The sequence below is a fragment of the Doryrhamphus excisus genome, chromosome 9, assembly GCF_030265055.1.
Source record: "Doryrhamphus excisus isolate RoL2022-K1 chromosome 9, RoL_Dexc_1.0, whole genome shotgun sequence".
Taxonomy (NCBI): Eukaryota; Metazoa; Chordata; class Actinopteri; order Syngnathiformes; family Syngnathidae; genus Doryrhamphus; species Doryrhamphus excisus.
Window position 1 is genome coordinate 4,357,131 of NC_080474.1, and position 23,000 is coordinate 4,380,130.

At 41.9% G+C, this 23,000-nt stretch overlaps 3 protein-coding genes across 5 annotated transcripts in view; 2 read left to right on the plus strand and 1 right to left on the minus strand.

The window, feature by feature from the left end:
• Nucleotides 1–423: 423 nt before the first annotated feature.
• Nucleotides 424–11,598, plus strand: hnrnpa3 (heterogeneous nuclear ribonucleoprotein A3). 2 transcript variants are annotated; one of them, XM_058081781.1, is made up of 11 exons: nt 424–578; nt 1,082–1,204; nt 1,326–1,472; nt 1,566–1,776; nt 2,112–2,201; nt 2,274–2,345; nt 3,531–3,572; nt 3,662–3,799; nt 3,877–3,993; nt 4,054–4,120; nt 5,152–11,598. In XM_058081781.1, the coding sequence occupies exons 1-10, from the start codon at nt 507–509 to the stop codon at nt 4,107–4,109; spliced, it is 1,068 nt and encodes a 355-aa protein (XP_057937764.1). In that variant the 5' UTR covers nt 424–506; the 3' UTR covers nt 4,110–4,120; nt 5,152–11,598. The 2 variants fall into 2 exon arrangements, with proteins under 2 accessions (XP_057937764.1, XP_057937763.1); XM_058081780.1 differs by lacking the exon at nt 5,152–11,598 and adding an exon at nt 4,215–4,739.
• nfe2l2a (nfe2 like bZIP transcription factor 2a) lies at nt 8,907–16,160 on the minus strand. Its single transcript, XM_058081779.1, is given in 6 exon segments — nt 8,907–9,229; nt 9,231–10,421; nt 11,454–11,657; nt 11,745–11,816; nt 11,999–12,265; nt 15,939–16,160. Coding segments are annotated over 6 exon segments (1,869 nt in total). The 5' UTR covers nt 15,984–16,160; the 3' UTR covers nt 8,907–9,139.
• A 5,229-nt stretch (nt 16,161–21,389) lies between these two features.
• agps (alkylglycerone phosphate synthase) overlaps nt 21,390–23,000 on the plus strand; it is a 30,427-nt gene continuing 28,816 nt past the window's right edge. The window contains exon 1 of one of the 2 annotated variants that reach the window (XM_058082818.1): nt 21,390–21,643. In XM_058082818.1, coding sequence (XP_057938801.1) covers nt 21,471–21,643 — 173 coding nt within the window. In that variant the 5' untranslated portion in view covers nt 21,390–21,470. Of the gene's footprint in view, nt 21,644–21,754; nt 21,816–23,000 lie in introns of those variants that run through there. The other variant, XM_058082819.1, reaches the window with a different exon arrangement.

The following is a 23,000-nucleotide window of genomic DNA, read 5'->3' on the forward strand; positions in this document are numbered from 1 at the left end:
ATTGATTTATTATCTATTTATTGACCAGTATATAATATAAATACGTGCTGTCTACATTCATTTTATTACTTTGAATTACAGTATTCACAGATCAACCACAAGGTGGCGCAAGTTTACCCAAACGCCTCCATAGCCAGCTATGGCAGCAAGGAAGTGGTAAAATTCGAAAATCAGTTGCTTTTAAGACGAAACAATTCAACATATTGTGATCTAACGTCTTGTTGTGAAAGCTTAACATAAAGCAAGGCAGGCAGCCACGGACACGGAAGACACTTAACACGGACACGAACTTAACACCCAGATTCGTCTCACTACCCCACAACACACTTCACACTTCCGACCATCACATAAAATATTTTTTGTTTTGACAGCACTACACGAAATAAGCGTCCTAAATGTTATTTGTATGTGTTTAAATATTTAGCAATGGAGCGTGTATTGTGTGGTGTCTATATAAGACAGTCTATGCCGTCTCATCGAGAATGTTCTGACGCAAGGGAGCCGACATGTTTCATCACGTGATCAGTCCCCCGCCCGAACCTGTAGACGTCTGCTGTGAAATGAAAATCAAGATGGAGGTCGGGCTTTCTACTTTATTCTTAATTATGTAAATTGTTGTAATGTCCGCGTCAGTGACGCCATCGTGCGCCTTGATACCGGCTATTGCATTATACTTCTTTCATCCTCGCTCTTTTGTTGCTCTCGTACAAACAAAACCAGCCGTGGCCGGAAGTAGCAGGCTAGCTAGGTTAGCGTTAGCAAGCACTGTCACGCAAATATGTGCATGAGGTATTTACTGCATTGTTATTTGAATTTGTTTTAAACGCGCGGCTTTTTAAAAGCGCACACTGTATAGCATTGAAACAAAAGTGAAGTAGTTAAAGTAAGCCAAGTCGAAGGTTTTCAAATTGGACAGGCCTAGTTATGCTATACTGTGTGTTTCGTTCTCACGCAAGCTAGTGATGTAATATCTTGTGTACGGAAATCAGGTGTAACCCAATGTGGTCAAAGTTGCATAACGATACAGAGTACGTTTATTTTGTGTAGTTACGTGTTTTTAATTGTGTTGTTAACCACGCAGGACTGCGATACTAAAGAACCAGAGCAGCTCAGGAAGCTGTTTATTGGCGGCCTGAGCTTTGAAACAACAGAGGAGAGTTTACGGGCCCATTTTGAGCAATGGGGTACACTGACAGACTGTGTGGTATGTATTTCAGAGTTGCCAAGTGTAATTGATTTCATTGCTCACATAAGGAAAATGTTATAATTTCATGACTGGACGTCTATGGACAGTAGTTCAACTTGTAACTATTTTGCTTATTTAGGTGATGAGAGAGCCGGGCAGCAAGCGGTCAAGAGGTTTTGGGTTTGTGACCTATTCTTCAGTGTTTGAGGTTGACGACGCCATGAAAGCACGGCCTCATAAAGTTGACGACCGAGTTGTTGAACCCAAGAGGGCAGTGTCCAGAGAGGTACCCCAACTGTGCCGCAGGAACATGCACACTCTACATGCGCCGTGCCACTCGCCATGAATCGGGATGTTTGCTTGTTCCATGCCTCTTCAGGACTCCAACAAACCAGGCGCTCACATGACAGTGAAGAAGATCTTTGTGGGCGGCATCAAGGAGGACACAGAAGAGTACCACATTCAGGACTATTTCCAGAAATACGGGAAGATCGAATGCATTGACATCATGGAAGAGCGCTCCACGGGCAAGAAGAGAGGGTTCTGCTTTGTCACATTTGATGATCATGACGTTGTGGACAAAATTGTTGGTAAGTGCACGCAAAGTTGGCTCGCCATCTAGTACCTTTTAGAGCAGGGGTTTTAAATTCAACTTACCTGGGGGCTACATCAAGTATTTCACATAACAGAGTTATGTATTCCCCAAAAAGTACAACTGATCCAATACTTAAGTTCAGAGCAACTTACTACTCCTACACCTCCCTCTTACACAGCGTCACAGAGTGCGACCAGCTTCCCAACATGCCTTGTGGAACTAAAATTGTGTTTAGACTTCACTTGATTTCCAGTACTAGTAGTAGTAATGTTCTGTCTAGTGACTCTTGTTCTATAGGATGTATTGAATTTCTCCATTTTTACCTCACAGCTCAGAAATACCACACTATCAACTTGCACAATTGTGAAGTCAGGAAAGCCCTCTCTAAGCAAGAAATGAACGTGATGTCCAATAACAGGGGTAAGTAAGCACAAAGTAGACAAATCATACAAGTTGCTTTGCTGACTTTAATTGGACTGACTTTTATTTTAGGAAGGAGTGGAGGTTCTGGTAACTTCATGGGCAGAAGTAATAATTTTGGAGGCGGTGGCAACTATGGTCGAGGTAAGTCGTATAATCCTGATGCAATGGCACAGAAAATACAGTGTGCCTTGATTTGAGTCAGTCCATTCCAGAAGGTCTGACTCTAACCAAAGCAAGTTTCACATAAAAATGATGTAAATCCAATTAAACCCCAAAGTTTTAAAACAAAACATATTTTGTAAACAATAGTCTTACATGCAGAAAACGATGCAAAACATCACTTTTACCGAGTTTAGCAAAGCGGGAGGAGGATGAGAGAAGCTCATCCATGGAGGGGAATCCAGTGAAAGTTAGCGGAACCTCTTCTTACAGAGTGTGAATGGACGCTAGCGGGGTTAGATTCATTTAGCATGCTTGTGTGTGCGACTCGGACTGGATGAGTATATTTTCACCACATTATTTAATGTAAAGTTTTACAATAACCGATGACAATGTGCAGGTTCAGAGTGGAAAAAAGACAAACTAACTACATTGTTAATGATCTTGCATGTATAGTAGGGCCCTATGATTTCCATGTTCATGGAATTGGCCAAGAAAAATTGAATTTACTGTTTAACGTGGAATCTTGCTCAAATTGAAGTATTTCCTTGTTGGATGGCTCAAATCGTGGCGAGACAGCCCCTTTTGGACCTAAATGGGTTGAAATGGCGATAACCTGCAAAAGCTGACAGTCATCCTACAGAGCATGAATGGAAGCTAATGTGGGTAACTTAGTTTAGCGTGATTGTGTGTTTGACTCGGGCTCATGTGAATGAATGTTGTTGTCATAGGAGAAGGAACATTCATGTGTGGGAATTATTTCCTCGATGGATGGGTCAGTCGTGGCAGATTTGTGTGTGCGACTTATGCTCAATGAGTATATTTTCGCCATGTTGTTTTTTACGAGTTTAGTAGCAAGACAACGGATTTATGCGTTCTTTTTCTATGGTTTGATGTGTCACTTGGTTCCGCCCGCGTATCTGTTGATAGCGCCACACGGAGGTGTTCCTTGTGTATTACATAGTTTTCACTCTGTTATCCGTTCACGTCTGGATGCCACTGTTTACTAATTTGGTACAACGTGGATGCACCCAAAAAATAAAATCCCTAGAATGTTCTCATGTGGACACGGCCTTAGTCGTGTTAAGCTTGAACGTCTTCTTTTAATTATAGCCATGCCTTAAAATGTTTTATTTTAAATGTGTTTTCCCCTGCTTGGCTTGTCAGGTAACTATGGTGGAGGACGAGGGGGTTATGATGATTATGATGGTGAGTAAATGATAAGAAAAGTCACATGTCAGACCGTACATACAAAGACTTTGTTCTGAACTGGTGTTGGTTGAATGTCCTGTTTCTAGGTCCTGGTGGAAGTTATGGTGGTGGACCAGGAGGTTACGGAGGTCGATCAAACTACGGAGGCGGGAGCCCTGGCTACGGCAATCAAGGTGGTGGATTTGGTGGTGGCTGCGATGGAGGGTACAGAGGAAATAGCGGAGGTAAAGTCTTAATTTGTCTCCCAAAGGTTTGCATTTCAGTAACTTGAAGGGAAATTAATGGCGATGTATTTCGTCAGGTTATGGAGGGGGTGGAAATTACAATGACTTTGGAAACTACGGAGGTGGTCAGTCCAACTACGGGCCCATGAAGGGAAACAATTTCGGGGGCAGAAACTCAGGTGGACCCTATGGAGGTGAGTGTCAAACATCACCCCATAATGAAGTCGGAACTTAGTCAAGTGTTTTATTCTCAGGCGGCTACGGCTCTGGCGGAAGTGGCGGTGGCGGATATGGCTCACGTCGCTATTAAATATCATGTCGGTAAGTTGTGATCGGCTCTCGCAGCAACCCTTGTAGCAAGAGTACAGCGTGAGTGCAGAATAACTGTTTGTTTTATCCTGTATCCATTCAACAGGCTTCAGTTCTAGGATGAGCAAAGGAATTGTCAGGAAAGCTGCAGGTTACTTTGAGGCCGAAAGCATTAGAGCGGCACAAGTCAGACTTTACTGCAGCTAACTGGGACAAATTTATGGACAAAGGACTGTACATTATAATCAAGACATGATACCCCCGATCTTATTGTGATAGATGTTTTCCTGTGATGCAACTTCTCCCTATTGTGCGTCTGAAGTGTGGCGTATGTGCCTGTGGTGTCAGAGGGCTAAGCAACATTTCTGCTTTTCATTCTCTTAAGCTCTTTTATTTTGCATTCTTTTATATGGCTTGGATTTCTGATTTCTGTCTTTTTAACCTCGCCCCCCTTTTCCCAGTTGAATCATGTTTGAAGAACCCTCTAATAAGTCAAGTGTTTTGATTTTGTATGTGAAGCACAGTAAATAAGTCCCTCAAATAAACAGTTTGGATTAGAATTAGGGAATTGTAGTTTGTTCCTATATTTCCCCTCAGCAGACAATGAATAAAGTTGTGAAAGGCACATGAGGATCAGTGCATCATGAGAGTACTCTTTTTGTACGCTATGAAGAACTGAAGGGAATTGTAGGTAGCCACCCATCCCCTCCCGTGTTGAGCCATGTAGGATTATAGGAGCCGCACGCACCTGCAGCATCGCTAGTGAGGACGGTCAGACAGCACAGCACGCCTTCAGCGCCAGCACAGTGGACCAGTCAGCATTGTGAGAGAGAAAAGGGAGGAGGAGGCAGCGTGGAGCACAACGCCAACATGGAGGAAGCTTGCAGTGTGGCGCCTGCTAGTGAGCGAAAGGCTAGTTCCCGATCCTGTTGAGTCAGACATATTGAAATGTACCCACAAATAGGTTTGAGTCTTGCGAAGGGAGTGAGTATGGCTTTTAAGAGCGGGGGAAGGTAAGAGTAATCACTTTGCTTGATTTGCAGATGTGGAAAGAGGCAATCTTGCTGAAAATCTGTAAAGGCACGATAACATGGAAGGGTCTGGATGGGTAAGACTTTTTTTTTTCCAAATATTATCCAAGGTTGAACATGTTTTGTAACTGCACTTGGTGACAAGTACAACCTGAAAATGTTTTACTCGCAGTTATGTATGCTAGACTATTTCTGATATTGTTCAGATACACGTGGTCCTCAGGTTACGGTGTACCGACTTTTGTTTCATGGTTACATCCATGAATCGAGACTTGCTGGAGAACTAGTTACAGCATAAGAATAGACTATGCCACTCATGCACAACTCCACTACGCTTAAGTAGGCATGGGCTCTTTACCAGTTTCAAGGTACTATACCGTGGTATGAAATAGTCATGGTTTCAAAACTGATAAAATAGTCACATGGAGGCCCTGCACGGTCACTGTGGAAATACTAAATGTCATGCCGTTAGTCCTCTCATTTGGAACGGGGCTTTGATGTGCTGAAATCACGAGCATGAGATGTGTTGCCGAAAGTCTGCAACATAACCGTCGTGGCGTTTCAACGTTAGCATCACAAACGGCGCCAGTGTGGATATGACCTTGTGGAGTTTTGCGTCCCGAAGCGTGTGGATTTAGTGTGTATTTCACATGGCTTTGCAGCTATCCAACTAACATAACAGTACGTTTTTAGCATGTTAACGTAAACATCATAACCTAATCGCCGCAAATGTCATTTAATCGCGTGTATTGACACTACACGTTGCAAGTTAAAATGACAAATACTCTAATGTAGCAATAAGTGAAAACATTGTACTCACGTGAAAGATTCCTTCACAGGGAAACATATTTAAAAGACTTACACCATTCACAACACGTTTCTTTGTATATGCAGGCAAAGTAGGGAGGTGGTATAAACCGGTTTACCTTCCACTGAACCAACAACAGTTGCGAGTAAAACAATTACCCCACCTGGAAACTGAAGTCAAAACTTGTCTTGTGACAGGAGTCAAAGGATTAGCCACCGTAGACTGTTTGAAGAACTGCATTTTATTTGCTGTAGAGTAAAAAAAAGTCCTTTTTTTTTTGGAAAATTTGTTCGAGGAAAATTTTGTAATATGGTGGTAAAGGCATAATATTATGGGCGAGGAAATATCTTAGTAATATAATATTTAAGGTTGAAATGGGTGGAACATATTAAAAAAAACTAAACAAATTCTGCAAAAACAATAACCTATACAGTAAACAAAATGTGGAATTGCAGTAAACATTTAACCATTTTTATGCAAAAAAAACAATTAAATTAAATATGCATATTTTTGGACTAATACGCCATTCAACTACGAACTGGCATGATTTACTAATATTTTTGAAAAGCCGTGATGTGTGCAAAATGGCAAGGGATTACTGTATTTTGCACAATTCTGAAGCTTCTTGGTAGCGTCAACCTTCTGATCAACTGTAAGGATGTTTGGTCATGCAACTGTCAACTTTTAAAGGATTCTAAAAATAGCTGTACTTTATCTCTTGAGGACAGATTCATTTCCAGCTTTAAACAAAAATACCAGTTGGCCAGGTTATGCAGCATGTTAAACCTTAGTGTAGGTAGTTTATCTTCTGAAAGGTAACTATTAACATAACCTTTTCAAAGAAGGCGACGTGACTCAGTAGTTACTGTTAATAGCTGGCCCTGTTAACATAAAGGCACTAATTAGCTCACTTTCTTATGAGACCAGCAGCTGTCAGACCAGGACAATACAGGCAAACCGTTTTTTATTAAAAATGCTTTTAATAAATTAAGTATTCTAACCAAATACGGCGTGGTCGGTCGAGTCAACTTTAAAAAAAAAAAAAAAAAATGTAAATCTGTCATTTCAGTTATGAGGTCTAATTGCATTTAACAGACATTTTAACAGACATACAAAAACGGCCACTTTGATTGGCGCCGCTTCATTCAGCCTCGGCACAAGATAAACAATGACTCGTCAAAACGCCACCGTTGGCGCTGTCCATTTACGGTAATGTTGCTGTATTCAAAGAAGATTGGATGAAATCCCGAGACATTTCATAGTCTTGCTTCCAATACTGGACAAAGTGGTACTGACATTAGTTCCTCAGAGTTTATGGGAACCATGCATTTATTATATGGATATATTTGACGTCATTCACGCATTTCCAGTTGTCGTATGTTGCGTACTTGAGTGAAATTGTAACGAAAATGTAGGCTACTGCAGTTCACCTTTTGTGTGCCACACCCAATGGCACAGAATAACACCCAAATGTATTCACGCCCAAGCTTGAACCGCCGCTTTCATCTGCTACCTTCATTATGTCCGACGTGGAAGGTCAGATTTCATAGCCGTTTGACGGCCTTGTTTTCACCTGTTTCATGTCTTTTATTCAACACCCCACGCAAATCATTTCAGCGGCATGCGTCGTACTTGTCTTTTAATCTGCCTAATAGACAGACAGAGTTTGTACGTGGCGGTGTTGACACACAGAAATCTAAAGAGCCAAAACAACCCAGCAATTAGACATTACATAAACCGCATCAAGGTGCGGCTCAAACGTTTACTTTGCAATATGTCAAGTATGATGTGGCCTGGAATAAAGAAGAATTTTCCAATCATTAAGTCTTATTACTGCTTGTAAAGTCAATAACAGATATTTTCTTTGTTTTCAAAAGTATTTTTATTTTTTTCATTTTCATTATCAGTGTCTTATTTGGTCACAGACGCGCGCACACGCAGAATGTGGGCTTGGCGGGTAAAGGTAATGTTTGTGTGTGAAAGTGCATGTAGGGCAAATAGTCATTGTGCAAAAGCTTTGCTTTTAAGAACGCCACCCCACGGTGGAGGCCATTGTGGGGTTTGTCATGCGGGTTCACATTGGGCATTCTTCTATACTGCCTGTCAACAATTGTGGCTTTTGTTGTGCAACACAACACGCAGCATGTGTGACTTCAGTGACGTGTATTAAAAGATTTAGGTTACTGTACAAACAGTGCTGCTAATTACGGCAAGCTGATTGGGTGAAATGGTTTAAAGCCGATAAAGGTGTGGGTTTTTTTTATATACATACATATTGCGACACAAAGTTCCATTAAGACCAAGACTAAGTTGAACATGTGGTAGCTTATGTAATAGTACTTTTTACACCAGGGGTGTCCAAAGTATGGCCATGTTGTTTTAATAGCCCGTGGCACATTCCAAAAATATTAACCGCAAAATGGACAAATCTGCAGTAACTCTACAAGAATGAAGTAAAAATATTAAGAGGAAAAAAAGTAATTGTACAAGAATAATGTAATGCTGTATGTTTTGAGGAAAACACATTTTAGTAGTATTAAAGTGATTTTTAGAAAATTATGATGGGGCAAAAGCTATATGGGAATATAGTAAAGAGTTCACTCATTATGACTTTTAGCCTGCAATTGACTGACCACCAGTCCAGGATGTACCCCCCTTCCTCTCGAGCATGCTCCAGCTTATACCCCCTCAACCCTGGTGAGGATGAACGACAGCAAAAATTAAAGATGAATATTTGAGGTAATATTTAATGTGATTTTTGTTTAAGCTAAATGTGTGTGGAGGTGTGATGTTACGAAAATAAAGAACCCGGGGAGCCAAAACTGAAGTTCATACTGATGCTCCTCCCCGCCTCCATTACATGGCATCACTGGAAAAACTTTAGACACCCCATCTTGAGTGTACTTGAGTGTACTGTGTATACATATGGCATCCATCTGTTTCAGGTCCTACACAGGTGGGCTGTAAAGCTTTAGGAAGGGTTTATTGAAAAGCACAAAGAACCTGCGCAGCAAATCATAGGGTCTAGTTATAAAACAAATATCTATACAGTATATTTACACTTACAGTAACATTTGCATTCATCTCAAATGTATGTAATGGCTATGTACAGAGAATGGGGTATAGCATATGAAGAGTACAAAAGAGATAAAAATATTACAACAGGAAGAAGAAAGAAACTATACAATAGTTCTAGTGCTGCGTAAAGCTGAGGAAGTTATTGCATAGTGCTTCTACATGAACGCAGTACCGCGCCACCGAAAGGTCTGAAGACGTGGTCTTAGCTCTTGATAAAAGTCTTTTTAGTGCGAGGGACGAGGAAGACGCTGCCTTCGGAGGACTGCTGCAGCGAGAAGTCTGACGGGGAGATGGCGTTGCCGGACTCGTCTCGCAGCATGCCGAACACCTCCAGGTAGAGGCTGTTCAGCTGCCTCTTCATTTCTCGGAGGCCGCTCATGTTGCGTAGCTTCTCGCTCAGCAGGCGCTCCTTCTCCTCCTTGAGCGAGTCAAGGTCGTGCTCCAGCCCCACGATGTTCTCCATTTTGCGTTTGCGGCAGTTTTGGGCCGCCACTTTGTTCTTGCCGCGGCGGCGGATGTCTCTGACCAGAGCCAGCTGGGCTTCGTTCAGCTGGTTCTTGGACATCAGCTCGTTGAAGTCGTCGACAGGAAGGTTTGTGATCATGTCGACGGTGAAGGGGATCTTGAGGGCCTTGGCCCTCTGCTCGTCTCTGGAGAGACGCACATCTGAGCTTCTCTTGCGCTTGTCTTTGGTGAAAGGGGCGGAGCTGTGGCCGCTCTCCTCGGCCGGCTCCATCTTCTCCAGTTTGGGGAGCTTGACCTTTTGGCTCTGAGGCTGGCCCACTAACATGGACAGAGGCACGACATGCTGAACGTCGTCAGGTTGGAAATTCAAGGAGAACATCTCAGAGTAGTCGGATTCTGCACTGCCGGGGTTCTGGTCCATGTCTTCCAGGTCTGAATCACTGTAACCAAAGCCCTCATCTCCATAAAGAGATTTCCCAGGTGAGAAAGTGCGAGGACTCGTACTTGAAGACAATCCAGAGTCCACATCCGGCACTTCTGAAGACGTGTGTCTGCCTCGTTCAAATGTGTCGCCAGGGGACAGGCTGTACAGGTTTTGGACATCAGACATGATGTTGCACTCCTCTCTCTCCACATCTGGCTGACCGGCGCTCTCCTCCAACATGGCGGCGGGGTAAAAACTACTGCCAAAACTATTTAGGCTGAAATTGGTGTTCAACGGGGGAGCTTCTGCCTTGATTTGGCTCAGGTTGTCCGGTGGCGGCACGGTGGGAACTGAGCCATCAAATGTGTGAATAAAATCATTTAAAGTGTTTTTTTCCTTGTCGGCAAGACTGGGCATTGGGTAAAAGGTGTAGTTTGGCTCCTGTGCTTCGGCCACTGGATAGCTTGCAATCTCCAGCGTGTCCTCCATTTGCTGGCTCAGACACTGCTGGGGGGTGGGAAAAAGATGGGATCAAAACACATTTTATTAAATTTGGTAAAGAGAGAAAAAATTATTTATTGCACAGTTCACAAAAAATATTAAATATTGTCCATGTTTTGTTTTTTATTAATTTTTAATATTTTTTCCATGTGAATAAAACGTACATTATTTTTCATAACTTAACATTGTACCTATCTTGGAGTCGGCGGCAGGATTAGATGTAGGATGTAGATTTTTGCAGACATAAAATGATTCTTTGTATTGCACAGTGCATGATGTATATTTATTTTGAAACAAATTCCTATTTTTTCCCTCTGAAAATAGGCAATTTTTTTCCATAGACAAAACATTTAATTCACCATAAGTTGGTCATTTATAAAAATGTGATAATACAGGATACTAACTGGATACTAAGTGGGCCCTGAACACACCACAGCTGTGTGCTGAGACTAACTGAAGCTTGGTTGGTCAATCTATATACAACTATACTATATAGCTACTACTACTACTACTATATACTTAAAATGTGTTTTTCGGGCTTAAACCTGTATTGTGTTATGGGTGAGGGTTATGGAGCCAACAGTGATTTTGTTGAAAATGCTGATCCCAAATTGTAGGAGAATGTCAACATCAAGCAAGTGTCAAAAATAGGCATTTCTATGGGCCTATCAGTTACTTGGGAGCTTTTTTTTGCCATTCGCATTTCTTGTTTTTGTTTTTTTTTTTTTTTTTAAAAAGGTGGGTCAAGTTATCATCTTTTAAGCAGCAGCAAAGGGTAAACGAGGCTGTCGGCACAAGTGACTGATCTGCAAACAACCTGGCAAAGCCTCACCCATTACCTCGAGCTGTTATCCCGCACTTTGGTAATTTCTTACAAAAAAGAAACGGTTAAAGATTGCCACACTACTGTTGCACTGCCAATATCAAGCTAGAAATATGCATGCCAAAATCTTATGCAACTGGAGGTAGGTGTGTGTGTGTGTGTGTGTACGTGCGGCCTGTGCACACACACACACGACCCAAGGCCAAAGATCATACCTGCAGCTCAGGAAGAGACAGCAGCTCCATCCAAGCCTGCTCCATATCAAGCGACATCCTCTGCGGCTGGGGTGCAGGAGACAGTGTGAGTGAGGGCAAAGATGGCTGCTCGGGGGACATCATGACGACGCTTCGGCTGCTGCTGCTGCTGCTGCTGCAGTCTGTAGAAGCAGCTGCAGTCGCGTCCGGGCGGACTGGAGCATCCTATGAGGTAAAAGCACGTGGTTGTGCCCATTTCACAAATGCTATGTCGAAGTCTGTGATGAAAGACGTGGTTATGCTTTTTCTTACCTCAGTTTCCTCTACGGGAAATGTCTCTGCGAGGAGCTGCAAGCATTCGTCAAATGATAAAGTCTCGGCATCCTGCAATGGAGGTAGATCTTTAGCAAACTCCTTTAACAATTGCTAAGACTGCACAGGACGCGGCCACCTTTGCCTCACTCGCGACAAAGCAGTCACCTAGCGACCGCGAGGCCGCAGCCTATCATAGCAGATGGGAGTGGCCGGGGGCCTTGCACGCGCGAGCGCATTCACATGCACGTTACCTGTGTGATCTCCAGAGGCGTGGCGGCACACTGCAGAGGGGCGGTGGGCAGAGGACGCGGCACATACTCTCCCGTCTCTTCATCGAGCTGCAGCTGTGCCAGCAGGGCCTTCTCCTTCTCCCGGAGGAGGTGCAGTCTCTTTTCCTCCTCCAGCTCCTGCTGCCTCTGCAGCTCGTACTCCTTCTGGCGGTGGCTGTAGTCGAAGACCTCACGCCTGGCACCCAGATCGATGTCCTGCCTCCACAGGATGTCGATCAGGTCCATGTTCTGGGGAAGAGGGTACGATGAGATGAAATGTCAAATCGCTGTGAGGACCCGCCACACCCTGTCCCTCGTTATGCTGCAAGTTCACCCACAGCAACGTGGCGTTAATGTCACGAGCAAGGAGGAGCATGAATAATGGATGATGGACTTCTCTCTTTACCCTGTTGCCAACACACACACTTCATTTCTCCCTTGATACTCTTTTTGCCCAACACATGCATATCACGCTACCATTATCATAAATAAGCCCATTCCCTGTTGAACTATTACTTACTATTACTAAAGCCTTCTCATGTCATGCACCTCAGGTTTTTGTTCAAAATTTACACAGTTGTGTCACATAATCGAGTGCCCAAACAAAACCTGTACATTGTTTTTAAATCCCGTGCCACCATTTTTTAACAATTGACAAAACCTTGCCTTGGTTTATGTACACTGTGTCAGTTTTTGTACAATACGGCGACTCCGAAATCAGGAAACAGCCGAAAGAAACTGCACGTAACAAACTAGCCCTGTTAGCGTTGTGCTGTATTGTTCTGCGAAATCCCAAACAAAGCACCCTACAAGGTGCTCACCTGTGCCTGTGCATTTTTTTATCATATGCTTAAATTCAGAAATTTTACTCAAAATTTTTGCCTTGGCTTTTCTACACTGTTTTGAACAATACTGCACGTAACAAACTAGTCTATTTCTCTGTACTGTATCCGAATCAAAGCACCCTATGTGGACCCACTGCCTGTGCATTTTTTTTTTTAAAACAATCATATCCCACAATTTTCAAATATTTTCGCCAAAATGTTGCCTTGGTTTTTGTACACCCTGTTTTCATGTGATTTGGTTTTCATCAAAAATTTTGACAAAACTTTTGATTGTTTTCATACACCGTCTCGCATTTTTGGATGATTCGGATTTCCGAGAACATGTTCACCATAAAGTTGCCTTGCTTTTTGTACACTGTATCAATAGTCGTAAAATCACGTAACACGTAACAAACTAGTCCTTTTTGCCCTGCGCTGTATCATTCCACAATCATACACCACAATTTTCATATGATTTGGTCTTTGCCAAACATTTTAGACAAATTTTGCTTTGTTTTTTGTACTCTTCTTTTCACGTGATGTGGTTTTCTTCAAAAATTGTTACATATACTTGTTTGCTTAAATTAAGCATTTTCAATTTGATTTGATTACTGTAATACTGTAATGTTCAGTGAGACACACAAGCACCAGATTTGATCTCTAGACCAACCGGCTTTTCTGGCAGGTTTGAATTACAACAAAATAAAAGCGCCCCTATCATTGGAACACACTTACAGTAATATGAGTGTAAACTTGACTATAGGGGTGTTATTTCATGTCTAGAGGGCTCTCATAATGTTTGACTCAACTCCAAACTGAAACAGCTCATCGAGCTGCCAAAACATAATGTTTACACATAAAACACACTAAAAGCTAAAGAGATTTGATTTAAGAAGATGGCCTTTTTAAACAAGGACATTCAAAGATAAACCTTCAGAGTTCACAGCCAGAGCTTATTTACAGAAGGAAACCATTTCACAAGGCCCCCAGAATGTTGCGTCAACCCAAACCTCCATGCAAATGTGTCAGCATGTGACTTCATGTGGAGGAACATTTGTATTTCTTTCAGCCATATCTCAAAGAAGGGACCAGAAATGAGCTTGAGGGGGGCCCAAAGCTGAACCAAATACTGTGTATGTACTATTTCCTCAGTGTTGCATCACCTGAACAATGCCAAGTTTACTCGCAAGGACATCTGCCCCCACCGGGGTGGAAGAGTGAGGATGTCACAACACAATTTCTATATAAGTCAGCCATATCGGCCGAGGGACAAGACACACCCTGCTGGTCTTTATCTCACGCGACAGATCATATGAGACTCCTTTCAGTGGCATTATCCATACATTAGGTTATATGTACACCACAGACAAATGAACAACACTGCTTATATTGTGCATTTAGGTTGTGCAAAACCGAAACGGTCTATAAACCGTCGCCAAGTCTCACCTGGCACCACAACAAGGAACTAGTGGAAATAAATACAGCCATATTTCCCGGTTCTCTGTATCAGCGTTATGTTTGTGGGACAACTCGACTTAACAGGAACCATAACATTAAAGCATTACTAATACATTAGGAGAACACTTCACACTTAAACACAAACTGGGTGAGAGTTGAAAAGTGTGGTTGTGTGTGTGTGTGTGTGTTTGCAGTCTGGGTTGTTCATTGAACTCTTCCTTTCAGTACTGTTTTACAACAACAACAACAACAAAAAACAACAACTTGAAGGGCCTGAAAAGGGGACTTAGTAGTTTGCCTCTTTTATCATACGACAACAGACAGGCACCATTGACCACGCATGACGGAACACATGTTCCAAAACAACCCGGAACGCATCCACTGATCCTTGGACATTTGGAGCCCCACATTACTTATTCACAGTCTTCACCAGCTAAGCTGAAAAAGTCAAAAACCTTACTGAAAAGTCTTCCAATTCCCCGATTTTCTGCAAATGTATTCGTACACGTCTCGGTTATAGTACAATACTGCGCAGAACAAACAAAGTACCCCAAAAAAGCACCCTGCACAGTGCTTATGCACTGTGGGATTTTGTATTGAGGGCAATTGTTAAATAACCCGCCATGGGGCCAAGGTAAATTGCGAGTGTCAGCACTTTGATAACACTGGTGAGAATGGATTCATATTTTTGCATTGTTTTGTGCATCAAAAGCCTATTATGCCCTATAAAATGTATTTCTTAGTTTGAATTTTAGGAATGGATTAATTGGACTGGAGAAGGTGCTTTGGTTTTTGTACATTTCATTGTTTGAAAGATGGCAGAAACTGAGGTACTACTGTATATGTATGTGAAGACATCCTTTCAGCTTATTTGTGATAAATTATGCCTCTTTTTGCTCATATTTATATATTTGTTGTTTAATTTGACTCAGCAAATGGCCCCTGGTCTGCACACAGGACACTCTTGATGTTCATCAATAATTCAATTTAGGCTTTTGCTTGACTGTTATATTCGGTAGACAACAACTCATAATACGCACACATTAGTGAACATTATCTTTGTTTGTTTTTGTCTTTTAAAATGGGCTTTTATTGGATGGTGTACCTAATGTTATGTCCAGTGAAAGGGAAGGTGGGCATGTTCTAGCATGTTCCATTCAGCGTCAAATATAGAATGTAGGCTACTTTCCTGTCCCCATACAGGATGTTTAATATATTTGTGATGATCCATTGTTTAGTTCCAGAAACATCGAAATAAGTTATGTTTCAGCTGACACTGGTTGGAACTGGTTCCGCCTCCACGTTATTAGCGGTATAAGACAGGAGATCACATGTCTCAGTCATGTCTACAGCCAACTTCAAAGAAAAACAAATATACGCTTTTCTCTTTAAACTTGACGAGATGAAGGCTAATGTGGTGTTTTTTTTAACAAAACAAAACGTCTAAATATCCTTTCCCTTACTTCCTTACTTCCTGTCAAGAAAATACGTCACAACTTCATGACTTGCAGAACAGAAGGAATATCTATTTAAATGTACATTATGGCGTATTTCTGTATGAATTAGCCACACAATATTCAAAATACACATTGAACGGCAGCACAGTACATGTCATTTAAACAACCTGAGGTTTTATGTACCTGTTGGCCGGAATGCATCGCCTCCATTTCCATCATAATGGACATCTGGCCCGCCGATAACACTCGCCTAAAAACGGACAAAATGGTTTAGTTTCCTCGGTCTCTCGGTGGGGGGAAAAAACGACCAGCGGATAGTCCGTGTCAGTGTCTGAATTGTGGGGAAAATATTGCTTCCTCTTATCCAACCAACATTACGAGAAATTCAAGCCCTGCCCACAAAGCCGAGCTTCCGCTCTCGGGCCGTCCCCCGCCCCTTCTTGCCGGTCCACATGCCTCGTGTGGGCCGGCCGGTACTCGGCACCTTAACCCGATGATTACCGAATGAAATTTCTATGTACACTTGTACAATACATCTTTTTAATAGCAGCCACATTTCACATCTCACTACGAGTTGCATTATTCGTAATGATGAGATTGAATTAAAACGTTTCACAAGAGTACGCCATAAGAAGTGTTGGTAGTTTAATAGCGCCCCCTGCTGGTTATTTAGTGCAAACAAGGACGCACTAGTAAGCTCCATAAGCTTGTTGAAGGTTGTATGAGAACCTCCATTCTGTCATATTTTGCACATGACTGGTTTCAAACGTACAACAAGGAGGATTTCACTATGTAGCTTTCTTTATTCTATACATCAGACAAAACAAGCCATGGTCTCAAAGAATTAAACATCTGGATCTTGCAGAAAAAAATTAATTTATCATTTTATTTTCCATTTCTTTTCTTATTTACCATTCCTATTGTTAATTAGGTAATCTTTCATTTCTATATTTAACTTCACTTTTTGTTTTCTTTTAAGTAACCTGATGTGGTACTATTTCATCATTGGAAGTGAAATTTATGCCAAACTTGTTGTATATGTTTATGTTATGTTTATGTTTTGTGTAAATAAAAAATACTAAAATTAAAATTAATTAATTAAAGAGCTCGGTGGCCACCATTGGTCACTCTCCCACCACCCTGTTGGCCATCTTGACATTTCAGGTATCAACTTATTGCCATGCAGGCCACACAGCTAGGAGACCCGAGTTCGAAACCCACGTTCCACCCTCGGCGACACCCACTTCCACTCCAGTTTCCTCCCAAATTCCAAAAACATGCTAGATTAATTAGCGACTCCAAATTGTCCATAGGTATGAATGTGAGTAGGAATGGTTGTTTGTCTATATGTGCTCTGCAACCCACGCTTGCACGGGGAGAACATGCAAACTCCACACAGAGATGGCCGAGGGTGGAATCAACTCGGGTGTCCAAGCTGTGAGGCCTGCATGCTAACCACTCCGAGAGAACACCAATGATGACAAATTGTTCTGTTTGAGGCCCGTGGTGGAAAAAAGTTAGATTTTTATGTTCTTTTTGTCCAGTCAGATTTCAGCTTTTATGTGTTTCCATGCCAATGTAACCTGCCCTGGGCCTTCAGAATGAGTAGTGCTGGCCCGTGTCAATTAAACACTATTAGCAATAAGGCTATTTGTTTAACCATTGAGCCAGCTGCCCCACAATAACCGCTGATTGGTTGATCCGTTGGAGGAGCTGAATGGTCTGTAGTGATTTGCACACATTAATTAACACCCGTAATAGCTGAAAAGAAATTGGGTATTCCTACAAATCAATTTTCAAGGCGGACTTTTCCAGAAAAGCTAAACATACCCTTAAGATAGCTGGCTTGTCTCAGAGTTTGCTTGCCACTTCCAAACCAGTTCTTACAAGCTGGAGCATACTCTGGTGATTTTTTATGTTCTTATTAGATAATAATAAGTACAGAGTGCCAAAGTTATAGGCAATGGGATCAGCTAAATAATACTCAAAGTTACGAGTAGAAATGTAACTCTGGATTATGGGAGACAATGAATTGCAAGATAAAGGGTTTCATGCTTAAGTAATATTGGTGTTCCACCTCAGTTCGCCAATACCTCTCCTGTAATACATTATTGATAGTTTGTATAATCGCGTTGTAATAGTGGTGGTATTGTGGCAACCTAACTCATGGGGTGGGACAAAGACGGTCAAGGACACCTGAGAACCTCAGGAGCCTCAGCGGGGCCGTCACAGGATTAAGAAGTGGATTAAGTCCCCACTGAAGGCCCGGGTAACAAATGCACCACCCACCATTGGCAAACACATATCCAATTACAATCATATAATTTCTTCCCCTCGTAAGCGTAAACATAGGATAACATTAAAATTTCATATGTAGTCTTTTATAAGTAGTCTGGAGATATAATTGGCTGCAGGTGTGGTCAGGTAGCTCCTCCCCTCAGAGGTGTGCGGCAAGCACAGGCAGACAGGCGGCAGCAAAGCGGCACAACAGATCATAACAAAAATTGCAATTTTCTCATATTATGATTTTTTTTCTTGTAATATTATGAGTTTATTGTCATGATATTTTGACTTTATTGTAAAGTAAACTTTTTCCCAACCAAATTTTAACTTTATTCTTTGTTTCGTTTGTTTCTTTCTCATACTATGCCTTCATTCATTCATTCATTTTCTACCGCTTATCCTCACGAGGGTCGTGAGGGGTGCTGGAGCCTATCCCAGCTGTCTTCGGGCGAGAGGCCGGGTACACCCTGGACTGGTGGCCAGCCAATCACATATAGACAAACAACCATTCACACTCACATTCATACCTATGGACAATTTGGAGTCGCTAATTAACCTAGCATGTTTTTGGAATGTGGGAGGAAACCGGAGTACCCGGAGAAAACCCACACATGCACGGGGAGAACATGCAAACTCCACACAGAGATGTCCGAGGGTGGAATTGAACTCTTGTCTCCTAGCTGTGAGGTCTGCACGCTAACCACTGGACCGCCGTGCCACCTTTAATTTTTCAACTTGATGCTATTTTTTCTCTTAATATTGTGACGTTAACCTCTTCCATTTTTACTGTTGTGTTTTTTTTTGTTTTATAGTTTAATTGTATTTTCACAATGTGCTGCAGGCTAATAAAAAACAGCCAAGGGCCACAAATGGCCCCCGGACTGCACTTTTGGCATCTGTGTTTTTAAACCACTATTAGCAAGATATGCTGTTCTGGAAATTGAATTTGGAGAAAGTTGCATAAAAGTATCTTTAAGTGCATGCTTGAACTTTTTTTTTTTACACAAATAAAAATCTAGCTCTAGGGGGGTTAGGACATTTATAAGGGAGCTCAAGCCACCCTGGTGATTGTCATGTAAGTAAAAACCACAAAATTGAGTAACCATGTCAGTGTCATTTTAAAGCATTGCTTTCTTTGCAATGGCACAATTGTTGTTACAGCTCTTCAAAGTTGAGTATCCTAAAACAGCTTAGGGGATGCAATTAAAGCAGTTTGACAAAAAAAAGGCTAAAAGGGCTGCCTCTGTCACCTACGTGCAAAGAAGCTCACAGTAAAGTGCAGTCCACTGGCGTGAAATGACACAAAAAAAAGCCTATTTCTCCCCCCCAGCTCTGCATGCTCTCTTTCTCTCTCTCTCCCTCTCTCTCTCTCCTGTGAAGCGCGCTCATGAACACGCGTTCACGTTTGGCAGCTCCACGTCGACATTCTTCCAGCTGCATTTAGTCAACTGCACGCAGGACTGGCAAGGAGAAGAAAAGGTAAAAAGGCGACTGAAACCCACCTCACGACTTGGGAGCGCTTGCACGTCAGCACATCAACTGCAAGCAAAGAAGACAGTCCTGTGGCGTGGGTGATCTCACCGTGGCCTGCTACGTCCTCACTTTTTGGGGGGTAGACTTTTTGCATTTTTACAAGCAGACTGCTTGGCTCCTGCAGCTGACCGCTTATGTCTACCTCGCAGGTACAGTATGGCTACTTATTTAGCCATTTTAACTCTATCCTATAATGCACAAGATATGATTGAGACATTCCTGCACTGGAAAAGTTGCTGTCAAGTGAATGTTGCTGGGGTGGCAAGTGTTCCAAATGGCTGCTTTGCACTTTGTGTACTTTATTTTTGGTTCCCCTGCAAGGCCTGTTGAATCCTCAAGGCTCAACAGGTAGCAGGACTAAACTGAACTAAGCCATATAAGCCATCATTTAGAATAAATATCTTTATAACCAAACATATGGTCATGCTATTATAACTAATGCACAGATGTGCAAAGGACTCCATCTGGCCTGCTGTACCTGCTTTGATGGTCTGGAAGAACTGCCATGCTTCAAACCTTCATGGAGGCCCAATCCATATGGAGAATTCTGCACTTTCATTGCTACTAAAAGATGATTAAAATACATTTTAAGCTTGAAAGTTTCAACAATGACATATATATATATATATATATACGCTGGTTTTTGTGCTTTGCTGCAGGTCCAAGGATCCCCATGTCGCTCTGCTGGATGAAGACAAACCTATGAGGTGGCAGTGTGGCTTTCCAAATAAAGTTCTGTGATACACTCAGACTCTCACTGCTCGCAGTCAGTGCATTACAGAACTTTGTTTTGGAAGCTAAGTCTTTTAGCCATACGGGAAATACATCCACAAACATCTGGATATTTGCTACAATGTTTGTTTTTTTATGAAATAAAGCTCCTCGACGTGTCCATGCTTTTCCTGTTCAGAAATGACTGAGTTAGAATCCTGTGTTTGCTGCTCGTTCCTACGCGTTTAAATCATTACTGTGGAGCTGCTGCAGTGTGCCATATGGAAACAGTAGTCATGCTGGTCTAGTGACTCAGTGGAGGTGAGGTAGAAAAGTAAACAGTCAACTCATGTTGGTTCAGGTTAATTTGAGGTTAAAAAAAAAAACATGTGGCCATCAAACAAGGGCATGGAGATAACAGAGTTCACAACAGAACGTGTTCCGTTAACTGTGTGGTGAAGTCTTAAATATTGACCAGTTTCTTAAGCCTAAGCTGCAAGGTAGCATAACCAGTTTACGTCCTTGCACTGAAAACGATCAATTATACAATTAAATCAAATATAAACACAATTAATGCAAATCAAATGATGTTCAAATGTTTTAACAAAATATATTTCCCCCTGTCTTTTAGCCAAATAAAATATTTACCAATAGCCAACATTTTCTTAAAAATCCCACAGTTTATCTTTTAAACTGTTAGCAAGGTTAGCATGCAAATAAATAAAGTTTAATTGCATGCTAACCTTTTTATCAAATATAAAGAACAATGTTGCCTTCTGATGAAAATCAACTGTAAAGTCTACAGTCTTTGCAGTCATGAAGCATATGTAACCAGTCATGTGTAGCAAAGCATTCTGGGGGAAAAAAATGTATGGCGGTCGCTTCAAGTGCTCCTCCAAATGTAGTAAAAACAGCACCCATGTAAAAATTGAACAGAGAGAAGGTTAATCACAGTCGTTTTTTTACATGAACCATAACATGTAATTTGCTCTCTTCTATTACCATGCACATATTACAACATGTATATGAAACGATACTTTTTCGAAAGTATTAGAAAGTAACCCTTTCCAAAAGGATAAAAGGCGTCATGCGATAAGATGCATTTTCCGACGGAAGTGAACGCCGCACACTTTCCCTCCTCTGACCTATGACAGTTCCGCTCCCTCCCGTCACAAACACGGAAGCAGCATGGCGTCCAACGGCGGTAACAGCAGCGGCTCCGACAGGCAACGAATTGCACAGCAGAGATTGAGGATAATTGCTGGCCACTTACAAGCACCTTTGGACGGCGGTTCCGCCATTGTCGCCGCCGAGTGCAAAGCTGACGTCTCCCGGGAGGAGAAGACGATGCCGAAGAGGAGGTACATAAAGGCTCTGATGGAGCGGAGGTTGAGGGGGGATCTTCAGCATCTGTAGATCTCATTTTGTTACGTCAAAACGTAGCATGACAGCAACCTACAACAGAGATCAGTAATAACATTAAGTGTTTATATTTACCGCTATTCCAAGATGGAGACATGAAAAACGGTTTGGGTGAGATTGCTAGCTGTAGTTCTGTAATAAGTGGGTGCGGCTTCTCAGTCCCTTTCAGTTCATTCATCCCCGATAAACAGTATAGCTGTTGTTGCATTGCACTTTTCTGTGTTCGCTTGGGTTTAAGAACAAAACAGACAACACAATCAACAATGGAGACTTGTCTAATGTGTGAGGATAGCAAGTGGGTGGTGAAAATTCGCTACATACCGTACGAGTGTTTGTATTGAACGGACTCTGTGAGTTGTTTCGAGCTAATACGTGCACAATTTACACCAACAGACTCCCCGGTGTGTTTTTGACTTAGCCCGAATATTATTTCGACGTTTCCTGTCTTGATTTCTACTTTTGGCACTATAGTTGAACGTTTTCCAACAATGAGAAGAGTCACTAAATACAACTTGGGTTTCTTCGGTTATTCTGATTGGCTGAGAGTCATGGTGGTCTGACTTTCAACCTATTGGCAGCTGGGTTGCGTTCAAGGAAGTACTGGCAGCTAAAGAGGACGTCATCTGACGTTTTATCAGATTTAACAGCTGCAGTTGAGTGTCAATGAGCAGCCCAGTTGCAAGAATTTCGCCCCGTGAAAGTCACCGGATTATCTTCTGCTCCATATAACACCTTGGCCTATATTATTGCTCAAAATAATACACTATCTTAATATGTATAATTACTTTTGAATTATGCTTACTTTAAACAACTTTATGTTATAAATATATGTAATATTTTATAATGGAAATTCAGTTTTCATTCCTTTTCTGGACTGATATTGTTAATGAGGTGGCATGTCCAGTTTGATTAAAAGTATGTTTAGAAGATGAAAATGTTCATACTCAAAAGTAACAATGTTGGGAAATAAAAACAAAAACAAAACTGAAACCCTCATTGTCTATCAAAGGGTGCAGAATTTTTTTTTTTTTTTTGGGGGGGGGGGGGGGTCCTCACCTTTGCCTATCTTGTCTACATACATAGTTTGATGAAGTTGATGTGCAAATCTGCTTCTGAGACATAGAAATCCTTAGAAGTTGCTTCGAAGTATGCAGTACATCATCATTTGGCGGTCATGTGGTCAGTGAGCTCTGTAGTATTTGCCTGACAAATTCCACTCTTAATGACCGTGGGGGTAAAACACCCCAAAATGACACGTGAATGCAGTCGAGTGTGTGTTTTTGTCTAATAGTTCTA